The sequence below is a fragment of the Pristis pectinata genome, chromosome 29, assembly GCF_009764475.1.
Source record: "Pristis pectinata isolate sPriPec2 chromosome 29, sPriPec2.1.pri, whole genome shotgun sequence".
Classification (NCBI taxonomy): domain Eukaryota; kingdom Metazoa; phylum Chordata; class Chondrichthyes; order Rhinopristiformes; family Pristidae; genus Pristis; species Pristis pectinata.
Genome location: NC_067433.1, coordinates 21,132,003 through 21,149,511, shown reverse-complemented (window position 1 = coordinate 21,149,511; position 17,509 = coordinate 21,132,003). Strand labels below are relative to the sequence as shown.

At 44.7% G+C, this 17,509-nt stretch overlaps 1 protein-coding gene across 4 annotated transcripts in view; it reads right to left on the bottom strand.

Annotated features, from left to right (window-relative positions):
- Window positions 1-408: 408 nt before the first annotated feature.
- Window positions 409-17,509, bottom strand: part of LOC127584237 (STAM-binding protein-like) — a 77,241-nt gene continuing 60,140 nt past the window's right edge. For all 4 annotated transcript variants that reach the window (XM_052040867.1, XM_052040870.1, XM_052040871.1 and 1 more), the window contains 2 exons: window positions 3,819-3,918; window positions 409-820 (listed from right to left, as the gene is read on the bottom strand). In XM_052040867.1, the coding sequence (XP_051896827.1) occupies window positions 764-820; window positions 3,819-3,918 (157 nt within the window). In that variant the 3' untranslated portion in view covers window positions 409-763. The remainder of the gene's footprint in view (window positions 821-3,818; window positions 3,919-17,509) is intronic.

Here is a 17,509-nt window from a genome sequence, read left to right as displayed (position 1 = left end):
CGTATTTGTATTTGCAGCATTTTCTGTTTTTTTAACCGTTCATGTATGTGGCGACCTCCGAATGATTACGGCTGTACACACTGCCTGTTCGTCCAATCTCTGGTGGCTGTTTAGCCCTCTCATTACAGGACCAAGGCAATTTGTGGAGTTGTCAGACAGAGCAGCCATCAGTGACCTGGGTGCTGCCGCTGATTTATACCGCCATTTTAGACATTTTCTTCCTCAAATGTCACACCAAACCAACAGTTTTGTGGAGCCGAACTGCTTGACCATCCCTCCCGGATTTCCTTAGCCATCAATCACTGCCCAACTGCGGCAGTGGGACTGTTAGGTGTCTAGTCAAAACTGATGCTGCTGCTGGGAAAGAAAAGGCGCGTATGCAGGGTGAAAAGGACCAAAACTAGAAACTAAATGATCACACTTGGTTTATTGATATGCAAAGGGACAATAGTTAGATCAAAAAGGGTTAACAAATAACAGTTTTACTGAAAATAAAACTGAAAGGCATCATACTTCATCTCCCATGTTCCATCAAAGTTAAGTGCAGCAGTGCAGGCATTTAAATAAAGGCAATTCCATTTTCTGTACAGAATAGAATTTGAAATTGACAAGGATTTGTAGTATTTTAGAACAGTTACTTTTAAAACAAAAACTCAAGTTTGTAACTGTTAGAGACACTGAATTCTCTACCTGAAGTACTAAAGAGAGTGACAGCATGGTTAACGGTTTCTATGGAAACCAAAGACACTTAAGGCGGCAGCAATCACCGAAGGTCCAGGATTGTAACATCTGTCTCTACGATGGAAACATGCGAGCATGCCTGGAAAAGCAAATGAAGAAACAATGATGGCAATAAATGTCACGTTAGGACATTGGTTAGCAAGGAGCAGCAAATCCTCACACCTGTTATGTGCAATATAACCAGAGGAAAACGACTGCCTATGACCTAGTTCCCTGCAGTCAGTCAGTTGTGGCAAATCCTGAGAATTAACAGTGTCAGGGCGGGCTCCCCATCACTTCACTGAGGCATGCACACCTGAGCCTCAGTCATTACTCAGCACACGGGAAGCTCTGAGAAACTATTCTTGAAAATCAATTTGGGTTTGAGTTTTGGCTTCATGGCTGGGTTACGGTTCTCATACAAGAGTGAACAGGTCTGCATACAATAGTGAACAGGTTTGTATTTGATGCTGGATTCAAAACCCCTAACGAACAAATTTTGATTCCGAAATTCTGCACCAAACATTTGGAACTTTATCTTGTCTGCTTCATTTACAGTTTCAGAACACAGACCGGGTAGCTGAATTTTTTTTGTAATTCACTCGAAGTGTGGAAGGCAGAATGACGTGTGGTCTGGAGGGGGTTGTGGGAGTCAGCGGTGTTCCCATGTGCCCGCTGCTACTCTTGTCCTTTGGAAGGTGGAGGACTGCTGCTACAGTCCATAGTGCATGAGCAATGAATCAAGTGACTGTTTTAACATGGAAGACGGAATGCCCACCAGCAGCTGGCTGGTGCTGGAATGACATTGCACTGAGTGCTGTTGGTCCTGGACGATGGTGTACTTCAAACGTTTGTTGAAGCTTTGTTCATTCTGGTGCGGAGAGATTCCTTCTCATCTGCAAATAGCAGAAAGCCTATTGGGAATCAAAAGTGTAGCGTCTGCTGCTGTAGGCTTATTTGGCTATTCCAGTCAAGTTTCTAGTCAATGGTAATACGCCCAGAATTCTCAGTGTGTGACTACAACAGTAATGTTAATTATACAACAATAAAGGGGAAATGATTGGACTCTTGTTGAAGATGGTCACTGCCTGGTTCTTGTGTACTGCAGGGATTACTTGCTATTTATCAGTACAAACCTAAATGTTGTCTGGTTGCCTGCAGGCAAAGACTTTATATTTTATGAAGACGTGCAGATAGACACCAACACTCCGCCACTATTGGTAAACACCAACCCAACACCCTTGGAGGAAAGGAGAATAGTGAATCATAGAATCATACAGCACAGAAATGGGCCCTTTGGCCCACCTCATCCGTGCTGACCCTGATGTCTATCTATGCCAGTCCCATTTGCCTGCATTGGGTCCGTATCCCTCGACACCTTTCCTGTCCAACTACCCGTCTAAACACCTTTTAAACATGGTAATTGTATCCATCACTGCCACCTCCTCTGGCAACTCGTTCTAAATAACCACCACCCTGTGTGTGAAAAACTTGCCCTTCAAATTTTCTTTGCATGTCTCCCCTCTCACCTTCAACCTGTGCTGTCTAGTTCTAGAGTCCCCTGTCCTGGGAAAAAGTTTCTGACTATCTACCCTATCCATGCCTCTCATCATTTTATAAACCTCTATCGTCAGCCTCCTACATTCCAGTGAGAATAAACCTAGCTTATCCAATCTGTCCTTCAAACTACAGCCCTCCATTCCAGGCAACAGCCTGGTAAATGTCTTCTGCACTCTCTTCATCCTTCCTGTAATGCAATACTCTCAAGTGCGGTCTCATTAGTGTTGTGTACAGCTGCAACGAGACATCCCAACTTTTATATTCAATACCTAGGCCGACGAAGGTCAGCACACCAAATGCTTTTTTCACTACCCAATCCACCTGCGTTGCCCATTTTTGCAAACTATGAACCTGCACCCCAATGCCCCTCTGGACATCAAGCTCCCTGCCATTTCCAGAACTTGACCACCCAAAGAGTCTGCAATAAATCCCATCCTGCCACTGTTCCATCCAACCTTCCCACTGGACCTCAGACAACCTTCTTCACTATTTATGACTCCACCAATTCTCATGCGGTCTGCAAACTTCCTAATCAGACCAGCTACATTCTCATCCAAGTATATATATATATTACAAACAACAAGGGTCCCAATACAACACCCATCCACCACCATTCTCAGCCTTCTGTCATCCAGCCAATTTTGGACCCAATCTGCCAACACGCCCTTGTGCCTTAACCTCTGGTCCTGCCGGCCATGTGGAACTACCTGAAGAAGATTGGGCCCAGGAACTCCTGCAGCTATATCCTGGAGGCCGCAGTAACTATAACCAGCTTCTTTTGTGGTAAATACAAAGCCCAGCCAGTGGAGTACAAGCCTCAGATTCCCAATGACTTCAGTTTTCCTGTGCTCAGCCAAACCTTATCTTAATTCATCTCAGTCATCCACGCAGAAAGCCAGGCTGTCAGGCTGGCCTGCAGCCCTCCTGTCCTGCCAAAGCCCCACAGGTAGATCTGCAGTGTCTGGTCCAGCAACACCGCTGCAGACACAAAGCTGAGAGTACGCAGATGGGCAGGAATTGACCAGATTCAATTCTTCCTACTTTGAGCATTCTGCTGGATGGATGCCAGTGTTAAAGATGTACAGAACAGCTTGGCTGGTGCTTCTGATGTTACTATATACCCAGAGCAGATCATTGCATTTACTACAGTGTTCCTTTGTTATTGTAACTGTGGATTTTTTTTTGCCTAGTGCTATGGTGCACAGAGCTCCTGGGAAGGCAGAAAACATGCACAAGATCTGATATGGATAAATGTTCAATACAGTGTCAACTCATCTAACCCACTTCTGCACCAAGTACAGCAACGGACTCTAATGGCAATCACATCAGTTCTATTCCAGGAGCAAGTATTTTCAGCTGGGATAAATGAACGGGAGGAAGCCATCCAGTGTGGCTTTGAGGAAACTATAAAGGCAGAATCAGGGGCAGCAACAATATGTATCAAATAATCAATTATTGCTTTGGATTAACTGCAAATCCACTGGATTAAAACTCCCCGATTTCCATTCAGAAAGCTGCATGCAGAAAATCATACTTACATTAAACAGAGGGGGATCCTTGAGATGTGGGTGAAAACCTTTCTGCTTACAGGAGGAGATCTCATCCATCCCATGTTCCGTCAGTCTGAAAAATCCTGACCTTTTTTAAAGAAAGAGGAATTAGTCAGAGCACAGGCTACAGATGGCAACATATAGCCTCTTTGATGTTACAGAAACATCTGAACCTAATATTGTACATGTAGATTCAGTTGAATAAACGACAGCAGCTACATGCAGAGCACACACAATTAAATAGTGGAAGAGGAGGCCAGTTAAGCAACTTATCTTCAGCCTCTCCTCATCACAACTGCGTTCACAAATGGTTCTTATCCTACTCCTTTCACTTTCTCAATAATATTCATATCTTTCTTGTCTCCGTAGCAGTACACCACCCCAAGTCAGAAGATCGTAGCATTAAGGTGCACACCACAGACTTGAGCTCCTAACCTAGGTGAAAACACCAGTGTAATACAGGATCTCCCCAGGTTACAAACATCTGACATATGGACACCTGTAAATATTGTTAAATTCAAACGAGAACCAGTCGTGGGAAAAAAAATCCTGTTTATATGTAGAACATCACAGCACAGTACAGGCCCTTCGGCCCACGATGTTGTGCCAACCTTTTAACCGACTCTAAGATCAATCTAACCATTCCCTCCTACATACGCCCCCATTTTTCTATTATCCATCTAAGATTCTCTTAAATGTCCCCAATGTATCTGCCCCTATCTGCATTCCGCACAACCACCACTCTGTAACAAAAAAACTTCTCTGATATCCCCCTTGTACTTTCCTTCAATCTCCTTAAAATTAGTCCCCCTTGTGTTAGCCATTTCCGCCCTGGGGAAAGTATCTGACTGTCCACTTGATCTATGCCTCTTATCATCTTGTAACCTCCCCACAGTAAGACACCATCATCTCCTAACAACACAGGCTGCAGCTTTCACTGCGGGAGGCCATTTGGGAGAATTGCTTTGGAAGTAGGCAAGCAATACTTGTGCAACAATATTCCATTAAACAATGTAACATCCACTGATACCTCATGCCTGTGGAAACCAGCCATTAAGCGTGGAACATCCCGATTCTGTACCACTGTAACTTGGCAGGGGAAGACAGTAAATAAATGTTCACATTAATCGGCCCTCATCAACACAGTTCTTACGAACTGCGGAGGTACGGTTACCATATCCAGTGATCTTGTGTCTTTTTTGACTAATGGACAAAATCACCTAATAAACATCTCTAAAAAGGGAACTGGTTTGTAACCCAGGGTCAGCCTGTACGGAGGCAAGGCTGAAGTGTGAGAGGCAACGAGGGACTGTAACTGTGCAGAAGTGCTGTTTTATTTGGATGGAACACCTGCCCTCCTTCACAGAATCAAGAGATCCCATGGCAGTCCCTGAAGTTACCCCTGGTCTCCTTCCCAATACTTAGCCCTCAAACCAAGATCACCAAAATAAGGTTATTATCAGCTCATCATCGTTGGAATTTGATATTTACCAACTGCACAGCACTTGAAGTCATCCTGGGGTTACGGTGGAAAACATTAAAAACTTTCCAATAAGTAACAAATAATCAAGAGGATTTACAGGAGGAGGAACCTAAAATGATTTGTCAGAGAAAAAGGACTAGGCCAACTGAAGGAGGAATCTTAGGACTAGAAAATTAGGAAAGTTTGTAATATGGTCAACTTAACTTTCATATAAATTAGAAAGGGATGATGAGAAAATAAGCCAATCGTGCAGACAGCTTTAAGGTCACTTTGAGGAAACGGGCTACTACTGAGAGCAGGGAAGTGTTTAGATTACAGGACATAGCTGGCTGGAGCAGAGAAACACAAATGGAGGTTAGAATGCAGCTAAAGTGCAGGACAACTGATCAGGAGATAAGCTGCGTCACAACAGAAGGACAAGGCCATAAACCAGAGAACCCTGTTGCAGGGAGAATGGGGGAAGCTGCTGTCTGGCAAAGGAAGCAAAGTCCCATTTGTCGGGCAATTAGAGGCAACCCCTGCAGAGATAAAACAAAGATCAAATAATACAAAGAGAAGTGGGTTATTGATGAAATTGTGAAATCTGCATGTAACTATTGTAACACAAGTACTATAAATTGCTGGAAGTCTTTTGGATCAGTGGAGTATCTTTGAGCTTTCACTCGAAGTGCACCCCAACGTACACTGTAACAGGGACTGAATAAACTGACTTGTTTGAGAAACTTACCACTGCTGTACAAGAGATTTTCTCTGTGTACCATCCCGATCTGAGCTGTAATTAGGAGGGTGACTGGGCCCCACGTGAAAGCAGATTCAGGGTGCAGATTCAGTCCTCCAACAATTGGCACCGGGAGCAGGGTACTGCACAGGACAAACGTCAACAATGCAGCTCCAAATTGGGCGAATATGTTTAACTTTACCACCCATAGTTCGAGAAGTAGATTCCACATTGTGGTCAGGCGACCATAAGCTGTGGTACCCAAAGAATGAATCGGAGGGAAAGTGGGACGTGGTGATTTTACTCAGCGAGGTTGGTGTTACAGGGAAATTAGACGTCAGGTCACCGACGTGGAGGAATTAGGTGCAGGGTAGGAACTTCAAGGTGGCATCGGTCGGGCACGCGACATACTGATGATGGCCACCGACAAGAGAAGCACTGATATCATATGGGGACCCAAGGGATCCATAGTACAAACAATGGTGGATCATAACAAAAAATTAATTAAAAAGATGATAGAGAATGGATACGATACGGAGGCACCCCTCACTGAGTAAAAAGCTTGGTGGAAGGAACAAGAAAAAGCTAAATATGTTAAAGGAGTAACTATATGTGCAGCAATGGTGAAGAACCAACACGGTAAAAAAAATAGCAGCAATAAAATGCGCACAGGATGAGGAATGTAAAAAAAAAACCATGCCGGAGAATGGTGGCAGCTGCGTCGCCCAGCGCCGCACCAACAGATGGGGACGCTATTGACTGGGGAAGTTTAGAGGAGGAAAATGATAGATTTAGATATGAAGCTTCCAAGTCACCCCCCACCAAATGACAAGGACAAAGGAACCAATCACAGTCCCAGTGGCCCCTATTAGGACAGTAACAGAGACCACATGGGGCCAGGTTATACATACAGAATATCAGGAACCTCTGACAGATGATTATCAATGAACTGCATGCCTTCAGGCATGCAGTTCATTGATAATAAGGCAATCAGGTATTTTGGGATAAATTAGCAGAGTTAAAAGAGGCTCACAGGTTTACTAATGATGATACTCACTTGATAGTGCGGGTTAAAGTACCACCTGTGGTATGGGTGTCCCTGCCACCTAATTACTGAGATAGAACATGGGTTATGCAAACAGGACCCAGTAGTGACCAGAAGTTCCATAATTTCAGAAGGATTATAAAACATGAACTCTGAAGGGACACACCAAATTGGACCAGGATAACCCTGGTTAAACCAGAACCAAGGAAAGAGTAGAAGATTATGCGAAACAAAAGTTTGTAGCTTACATTGAACATCCATGACAGGCGAAATGACGATGTGTTCCTGAATCTATTTCAGAATGGAATGGGCCCTCATCTAAAGAGAATATTGGACATGAGGCTCCCAGTGGGGAACAATTTCAATGAGATACTGACCAGGGCCATGAAAGCCAAGGCTAATCAGCGTACCAATGCTAAAATCAGCCCAATAGAAGATAAGGACAACTTAGAATGTTTTAAGCGAGGAAAGTCAGGGCACTTTGCCAGGGAATGTAAGGAGAGGAAGGATAAGACCCCCATACAGCCATGGTGCAGCAACTGTCAGAAGATGAAACACTTTAAAATAGATTGCTGGGTGTAGGGTAGAGACCGAGAAAGGCAGGGACCCCAGCAGAATAAGCAGGCAATCACAAAGCAGGAGGGTGCCCCAGCCAGGGAATCAATCAAAAATGACCAGTCAGCTCTCAGCAGACGAGTTGAGTAAACTGCTGGGAGAGATGAAAGTGTGACAGGTATCGGCCCTCAACTTAGGGACGGGGAGTAAATGTCTATACCAAACAGCTTCTTCCCCTCCGCCATCAGATTTCTAAACGGTCCATGAATATTACCTCATTATTCTTCTTTTGCACTATTTACATTTTTGTAATTTACAGTAATTTTTATGTCTTGCACCGTACTGCTGCTGCAAAACAACAAATGATACATGTCAGTGATAATAAACCTGACTCTGATACGCCATTGGGGTCAGAGATGGTTATGACATGAGCACGAAGAGGATATGTCACCTCCTCTGGAGGACACGTATAACACGAAGAATATGTTCAAAACCTGGCAGCAGCAGCTAGCCTCCACCAAGAGGCAGCCGTGATAAAGATAAGTGCCCATATAAAGATCCAGACCCCACAACAGAAGGGAAATGATTATGCAGACAGAGCAGCAAAAACTTTAACGGGGGGGGTGGAGAATGGGAATGGACAGGGGACACAAGTCTCGCTCCCATAAATAGAATAATCAATCCATCAGAAAATATAAGGGGCATCCAGGAGTCTGCTCCAGGTGAAGAGAAAAAGTGGGAGCAATGGGGAGTCTGAGATTGTAACAGAGTGTGGCGGAGGGATGGGAAGATAACAGCCCCAGGCTGTATCCAGCAGATATTATGAAAGGTTTACCATGGACTAGTACATATAGGCAGAGATAAGATGCGACATCAGATTAGTCATTGCTGGTGGTGGAGAGGGATGGGAGGGGATATAGCTGTACACTGCCAATGGTGCATAACTTGTGCACAGTGCCAGCCAGGAAAGGCACTCAAAGTGCGAATGGGAAATCAAACAAGGCCAAGGGGGCCATGGGAACATATACAGGTAGATCTCACTGGACCCTTGCCCCAATCCCAAAATAAAAGGTACTCTTTAGTAATGATTGATCACTTTTCTCACCGGGTAGATGCATTCCTTGCAGAGACTTTTCAGCTGGAACCGTGGCACGGATCCTTGTCGAAGTAATACCCCTTCAGATAGACTCAGATCAGGGAACGCATTTCACGGGTAAGGTAATGAAGGAGGCATGTACCTTGTTAGGAGTAAAACAGCAATTCCATATACCCTACCACCCAGAGTTCTGGGTTAGTGGAACAAGGGAACCAGACCCTTAAGAACAGCCTGACCGAAGCATTGAGTGAGACAGGACAGGGCTGGTTAAGGGGCTCATGGCCGTTCTGATGAAGTTAAGGGTAACTCCAGCTGGAGGGACAGGGTTAACAGCCTTTGAAGCTGATGACAGGATGAGCTTTGGATCTACCAGAAGACGTGATAACCGGTTGGTGATGGAAGGGAAAGAGTTTTTGGGTATATCCGGGAGCTGGCAAAGTGATTACATGAGCTTAAGAATGAGGTAATCAATCGGCAGAAGATCAAGTATTGTGAAAAGGAGAAAGTACTGAAGCCAAAATGCTGTGGAGATCAGGTAATGGTTAAAATTCTCCCAGAAAGGGCTGGAGTTCAGCCCTGGTGGGTAGGACCACACAGTGTTATAGCAATGGGAGAAACATGTGCCCTAGTGGACATGAAGGGGATAGCTAGATGGAATCATTGGACCCAACTGAAGCAGTATGAGCCACAGAGTAGTAACTTAATACTACCAGCAGATGGCTGGATTTGTTTCTGTTTTTCTGCAGGTTTTTTTTACATGCGTGCATCAGACTGGAATCACGAGCGCTCCAACACCACAGTTAGTCATCAATCTAACTGGAATGGGGAACACAACCGTGGACAGGGTACGCTCGTACATGATAACAGAAATACAACTGTCTGCACCAATGGAGCTACCTTAACTGTCAGACAAACGGTGCAGTGCGAAGGGGAAAATGTCACGTGGACCTTCTGGAATTGTAGTGTTTGGGGTTGGCACCCTGGAGGTCAGAGAGAGGAGACACAATTGCCTCACAGTAGGTCTGGAGACCCCATTATGATAATATGTAGAAGTCAACGTTGTAGTTGAGACTGTGAGATGGGCGTCTACATTATCAGCCTTTAACCACCACTACAGAGGGTCCGACCTCCTGTGATGAGGATATCAAGGTAGTGGATGGGCACAGATTAGTAATGACTCCAATGGAAAAAAAAAGTAACCCTCGTTCTGTTACCATCACATTTAGGTGACACTTAACCTTACAGGGTTGGACATCCCAGAATGGTGCTCATCATCTATTAGGGAATTATTCCAACATTTAAGGAAGCAGTTAATGAAAAAAGGAGTAAAAACATATAGGACCCAAAGAGGACTACTGGGGATAGTGGGAGCAGGATTTGCAGCAGGGATATCCACAGTTAACATAATAGACATAGGACTCAGTAGGACAGGGGAGGAAGAGGCACAAGTATTCCTCAAGGAAGCTGCAATACTCAAGCCTTATGACAGGATGATGAATAGAATTATAGATAAAGTCCGTAATATTTCTCAGGAAGAACACAGGAAGCAGGTGTGCACTGTCTATTCCAACTGGCTGTTGTCCCAGGTACAGGGTGGCATTCTGCAGTTAGCAAACCACTAATTCCCCGATTGCATATCAACGCAACAACTGAAACAGTGAAGTCAAGATACGCAACCAGACCGCCACCTACGATAATCAGCTGTAGTCAGTCAGGTGGGCCTGGTGTTTCAGGATGCTCAAGGAGCACATATTATAGGGGTTGTTCTCCACATCCTACACCAGCTACAGAATAAGACCGTTGTTCTACACCAGGTGCACCATGCTCCAGACCATGCTATAATAAGTGACGAAGAGCCAAGGTGCATTGGGTTAGACAGATGTCATCAAGGAGGGATGCCCAAAGGATATAATAAATGTGGTAGGATCTAGTTGCGGATTTACACATTATAATAAATGTAAGCTTGCGATTGATGTCAGGACTAATGCATCCCTTGTGAGTGTTGTTCTGTCGCAGGGAAAACATTACGTCGCTACCTCTGCTAAATAGTAGGATAAGAATGGCCAGAATTAGACCCTAATTGGTCATAGGGTTGTAATCCAGGGTCTCAAGAAACAAATCATTGTCAGAGACAAAGAATTGACAGTGCCATCGGAGGAGCATTCAATAACAGTAAACCTTGTTACGCGACAAAATGACTCAGATGAGACATTAAGGAGATTCGTTGTGACCAAGCCAATCCCACGCCTTCATGCTGATTGGACGGCACTGGGGAAAGAGGGTGAGAAGGTAGTTCACAAATGGTCCAAGAGCACCAAGACAATTCAGAAACATGGCACAGAAGCAGAGGACATTTTTTTAAAATAGGCTTGGTGGGAAAAGGCCTGGAACTGGGGACTGAATGCTAACGTACACCCATTGATTAGGGTTATATCGCATGCTACAGTCATTGATTGTAATTGTTTTGATTTTCTCATTCTGGCATAATAGAAAGCAATGCAAGAAACTGAAGACCCTGATATGTGTCAGGCAGGTACATGAAATAGACAGGCAGCGATTATTCCAAGAATCAGTAGCAGATGGTGTGATTTAATATGGCTTCCTTGGGCTTAGCCAAGGGCCACTAGGGAGGAAATTGAAGGAGGAATCTTAGGACTTAAGAAAATTGAGAAAATTTGTAATATGGTCAACTTAACTTAATTAGAAAGGGATGATAAGAAAATAGGCCAATCGTGGAGACAGCTTTAAGGTCACTTTGAAGAAACAGGCTACTACTGAGAGCAGGGAAGTGTTTAGATTACAGGACATAGCTGGCTGGAGCAGAGAAACACAAATGGAGGTTAGAATACAGCTAAAGTGCAGGACAACTGATCAGGAGATAAGCTGTGTCACAACAGAAGGACAAGGCCATAAACCAGAGCACCTAATTGCAGGGAGAATGGGGGAAAGCTGCTGTCTGACAAAGGAAGCAAAGTCCCCTGCAGAGATAAAACAAAGATCAAATACCACAAAGAGAAGTGGGTTATTGATGAAATTGTGAAATCTGCATGTAACTATTGTCATGAGAATACTATAAATTGCTGGAAGCCTTTTCGATCAGTGATCTTTGAGCTTTCACTTGAAGTGCACCCCAGGCCTGAATAAACTGACTTGTTTAAAAAACTCACCACTGCTGTACAAGAGATTTTCTCTGCGTGCCATCCCGATCTGAGTTGCAATTAACAGGGTGACTAGGCCCCATTTGAAAGCAGATTCAGGGTGCAGGTCAAACACAGAGTCCTCCGACACCAACTAATGGGGCCAAAAGTTGACAAATCCCCTGGACCAGACACCCTGCATTCTAGGGTCTTAAAGAAAGGCAGCAAATGTTGATGGCATTAGACAGGAACTTGTGAAGGTTGATCAGGAGAGTCTGTTAGCAAGTAAAGGGATGTCTAACAAGTGGGAAGCTTTTAAAAGTGAGATAGGGAGAGTTCAGGGACAGCATGTTCTTGTTATAGAGTGAAGAGGTAACGAAGAGGATCGATGAGGGCGGAATGGTAGACATTATTTATGTAGACTTGAGCAAGGCCTTTGACAAGGTTCTGCGTGGTAGGTCAGTCTGGAAGGTTCTATCACGTGGGATCCAGGGTGAGCTAGCCAACTGGATTCAAAATTGGTTTGGTGGTAGGAGTCAGAGGCTGGTAGTGCAGGGTTGTCATTCAGATTGGAGGCCTGTGACCAATGGTGTGCCGCAAGGATCGGTGCTGGGTCCACTGTTGTTTGTCATCTATATTGACAATTTGGATGACAAAATGTTAACATGATTGGCAAGTTTGTGGATGACACCAAAGTTGGTTACATAGTGGACAGTGAAGATATTTATCTCCAGTTATAACAGGATCTACACGAACTAGTAAAGTGGGACAAGGATTGGCAGATGGAATCTAACTCGGATGAGTATTTTGGTAAGTTAAACCAGGATAGGACTTGGAGTGAACGGTAGGGCCCTGGAGAGTGTTGTCGAGCAGAAAGACCTAGGGGTACAGGTATATAGTTCCTTGAAAGTGGAGACACAGGTAGACAGGGTGGTGAAGGTGTTTGGTACGCTTGCTTCATCAGTCAGGGCACTGAGTACAGGAATGGGGACATCATGTGCAACTGTACAAGACACTGGTGACACCACAATTGGAGTGCTGTGTTCAGTTCTGGTCACCCAGCTATAGGAAGGAAGTCATTACGCTGGAAAGTGTGGGGTAAAGGTTCACGAGAATGTTGTTGGGACTGAAGGACAGGGTGGTTTGGCTGGGACTTTTTCCCCCTTGGAGTGGCATAGGCTAAGGAGTGACCTTATAGATGTTTATAAAATAATGAGGGGCTTGGATAAGTCTTCTTCCCATGGTTGGGGAGTCTAAAACTAGAGGGCATAGGTTTAAGGTGAGAGGGGAAAGATTTAAAGGAACCCGAAGGACAACTTTTCACACGGAGGGCATTGGATATATGGAACAAGCTGCTAGAGTAAGCTGCAGAGGCGGGTACAAATAGTGTTTAAAGGACATTTAGACACTGATGGAAAAGGTTTAAAATGGGCAAAGGGCAGCCAAGACCAGCTCAAATAGACATCTTGGTTGGCATGGACAAATTGGGCTGAAGGGCCTATTTTTGTGCTATGTAACTCTATGAGTCTAACGGATGCATTGATTGCAATTACCAGAATTCTGGAGAGGTTTAAATTAATTTGGCTGGGAAACAGGACACAGAAGATGTGGGTGAGAAGGAAAAATGGATGCAGTCAAATATAGAAGGAAAACTAAGTCCATCCAGTAGGTAGAGCAGAAAAGGGTGCGATAAGGCATCCAAGAGGAAAGCAGGGCTGAATTGCATTTATTTTGATGAGGCATCTGAGTAGCAAGTCCGATGAACTTGGAGCATCGATCAGCACATGGGAATGCTTCATTGTTGCTATCACAGAGACATGGTCGAAAGGGAAGGACTGGCAACTCACATTCCAGCTATAGAATCTTCAGGCATGGGGGAGTATTAAAGAGGAGGTGACATTACAATATTCATAATGAAACCCATCAGTGTGGCAATGAGGGAGGACATCCTAAAAGATTCTTCAAATGAGGCCATAAGGGTAGAGCTTAGAAACAAACAGGAGGGACGATCACATTACAGGGGTTGTGCTATAATCCCACTCATAGTCAACTGGAAATAGAGCAGCAGATATGCAGACAAATGACAGAGACATGTAGGAATATTAGTGGATTTTGATTTCCCCAATGGGTGTAGATGAGGTGGAATTTTTAAAGTGCTTCCGTTAGAGGTTTTTAAGCCAGTGCACAGATGGCCTGACTAGATGAGGGAATGTGGTGGTTGAAGTATCAGTCAGAGAGCATTTTGGACCAGAATGCTAAGGCAGTTGTGGAAAGTCAGAGAATTTGCAGAGGGCATGAACGTTGGTAGTCTTGTTGATAGGAAGGAGATTTGTAAGCTACAGAATGATATTGATGAGTTGGGGAGGTGGACGGAGCAAATATGATGAAGTGCAAGGTGATGAATATCGTCAAGGATGTTGCTACCCTGACTGTTCCCCTTTCTCTCTTCTACCTTCTGCGAGAAGATACAGAAGCTTGAAAGCCCCGACATCCAGACTCAGGAACAGCTTCTCCCCCACTGCTGTCAGATTCCTGAACCGATCACCTCTCTCACACCCCCTTCCTGGTGGTGCTGCCATGTACTCGAAACCTTTATTCTACCTCTTCCGTAACTGTCAGCTTAGCATTTCTTTTTGCACTACCTCAGTTTGCATTACTAGACTTTGTACCATTTGGCTGTTTTGTGCTCACTGTGTTTATTATTACTCTGAGCGCTTCACACAAGCAGGAATTTCATGACCCCTGCTGTATATGCCAATTAACATATCAGGATAGGACACATGCAAGGAATGATAGGACCCTTGGGAGTGCTGAAGAACAGAGGGACCTTGTTCCACAAGCCCCAGAATCCCTGAAGACAGCAGCACAGCTGGATAACATGATGAGGGCGGTCCATGTAATGCTTGTTTTCATTAGTTGGAATGGGAGGTTATAGCAACTCTGTCAAACGTTGGTTAGGCTACAGCTGTACACAGTTCCGGGCCATGCTGTAGCAGGGATGTGATTGCTCTGGAGAAATGCTTGGATCTTCATTAGCCACGGGTGAGGTACCGGTAGACTGGAGGATAGCTGATGTTTCCTTATTCGAAAGGGGCAGAAGGGATAAGCCAGGAAACTATAGGCCGGTGAGCCTTGCATCAGCAGTAGGGAAATTACTGAAAAAAAATTCCAAGGGACAGGATTTCTGTTCACTTAGGAAGGCAGGGACTGATGAGGAGTCAGCAGGGTTTTGTGCTGGGGAGATCACGTCTCACAAATCTGAGATTTTTTGAGGTAACTGAGAAAATCGATGAAGGTAGGGCGGTAAACCTGGTATAACAGACTTAATAAGGCTTGACAGGGTCCTGCATGACAGGCTGGTCCAGGCAATTAAGGTACAAGGGATCCGAGGCATGTTGGCAAATTGGATCCAAAATTGGCTTGGTGACCGGTGGCAGAGGGTGGTAGTGAAGGGTCATTTATCTGACAGGGAGTCTGTAACCAGTGATGTATTGCAGGGATTGGTGCTGGGACCTTTGTTGTTTGCAATGCAAGCAACTTGGATGAGAATGTAGGTAGCCTGATTAGTAAGTTTGCTGATGACACAAAAATTGGTTGAGTCACAAATAGTTGTCTAAGGATACAGAGGGGTATGGGTCAGCTGCAAAGTTGGGCAGAGCAGTGGCAGATGGAAATTAATCCAGACAAGTGCTATATGCTACTGAGCATCGAAACAGAAAGCTAGAACAGATGAACAGCTGGTGCAGGAGGGGGTGCTTCAGGATTATCCATCACTGGGATCTCTTCCGGAGCACAGGTGACCTTTACAAGAAGGACAAGGCATTTGACAAGGTCCTGCTGGTCTGTAAGGTTAGATCACATGGGATTCAGGGTCAGCTGGCCAATTGGATATCATATTTGCTTGGTGGAAGGTGGTTTTTCAGATTGGGGGCCAGTGACCAGTGGTGTGCCGCACGGATCGGTGCTGGGCCCACTGTTGCTTGTCATCTATGGTCATGATTTGGATGACAATGCAAGTGGTGTAATTAACAATTTTGTGGACAACACCAAAATTGATGGTATAGTGGACAGTGATGGAGGTTGTCTAAGGTTACGCTGGGAAAGTGGGCAGAGGAACGGCACTTGGAATTTAACACTGACAAGTGTGAAGTGATGCATTTTGAGAAGTTAAACCAGGGCAGGACTTGCACAGTAAATAGGACCCTGGAGGGTTTTGTACAACAGGGAGACCTTTGGGTACAAGTCCATCTGCCAATGTTGCCACCCTCAAAGTGAAGGAGGGGTTTGACATGCTTCATTAGTCAGGGTATCAATTACAAGAGTTGGGACATCATGTTATAGTTGTACAAGATGTCGGCGAGACTGCAATTGGAGTATTGTATGCAGTTCTGGTCACCCAGCTACGGGAAAGATGTCATTATGCTGGAAGAAGTGTAGAAAAGATACACTTGCCGGGATTGGAGGGCTTGAGTTATAAGACAAGACTGTTTTCCCTGAAGTGCAGGAGGTCAAGGGGGTACTCCATAGAGGTTTATAAAATCATGAGGCATAAATAAGATTGATTGTCAGTCTTTTTCCTAGGGTACAGGAGTCTAAAACTGGAGGACCGCGGTTTATGGTGAAATGGGGAAGATTTAAAGGGGACCTGAGGGGCAACGTTTCCCACAGAGGGTGGTGGGTATATGGAACGAGCTGCCAGAAGAAGTGGTAGAGGAGGGTATAATTACAACATTTAGAAGGCATTTAGACAGGAATATGGATAGGAGATATTTAAGAGAGATATGGGCCAAACCCAGGTAAATGAGATTAGCTGTGTCAACATGGATGAGTTGGACTGAAGGGCCTGTTTCTGTGCCGTAAGGGATAAGAGATTTAGACAGGTTATGAGCAGGTTCATTTTCACCCAGAGAGTAGTGAAGCAAAGACAGACAGCATTTCTGTAGTAAGAATCCAATGCAAAGGGAAAGTACACTGTTAATGGCAGGACCCTTAACAGTGTTGATGTACAGAGGGATCTTGGTGACCAAGTCCATAGCTCTGTGAAAGTGGCCACACAAGTCAATAGGGTGGTAAAGGTGGTATATGGTGTGCGTGCTTGCCTTAATTAGTTGGGGCACTGAGTTCAAGAGTCAGGAAATTATACTGCAGCTTTATAAAACTGGTTAGGATGTATCTGGAGTACTGCATTCAGTTCTGGTCACCCCATTATAGGAAGGATGTGGAAGCTATGGAGAGGGCGCAGAAGAGGTTTACCAGGACGCTGCCTGGTTTGGAGGGCATGTGCTGTAAGGAGCATTTCGACAAACTAGGGTTGTTTTCTCTGGAGTGGCGAAGGCTGTGGAGAGCTCTGATATGAGTTTATAAGTTTATGACAGGCATTGATAGAGTAGACAGCCAGTACCTTTATCCCCCAGTGTTGAAATATCTAATCCTAGAGGGCATGCATTTAAGGTGATAGGGGGAAAGTTCAAAGGAGATGTGTGGGGAAAGTTTTCTTTCAAATACAGAGAATGGTGGGTGCCTGGGATGTGCTGCCAGGGGTGGTGTGGAGTCAGATACAATAGAGGTGCTTAAGAGACTCTTAGATAGGCACATGAATGTGCAGAGAATGGAGGGAGATGTATTAGTTTAATTAGGCATCATTA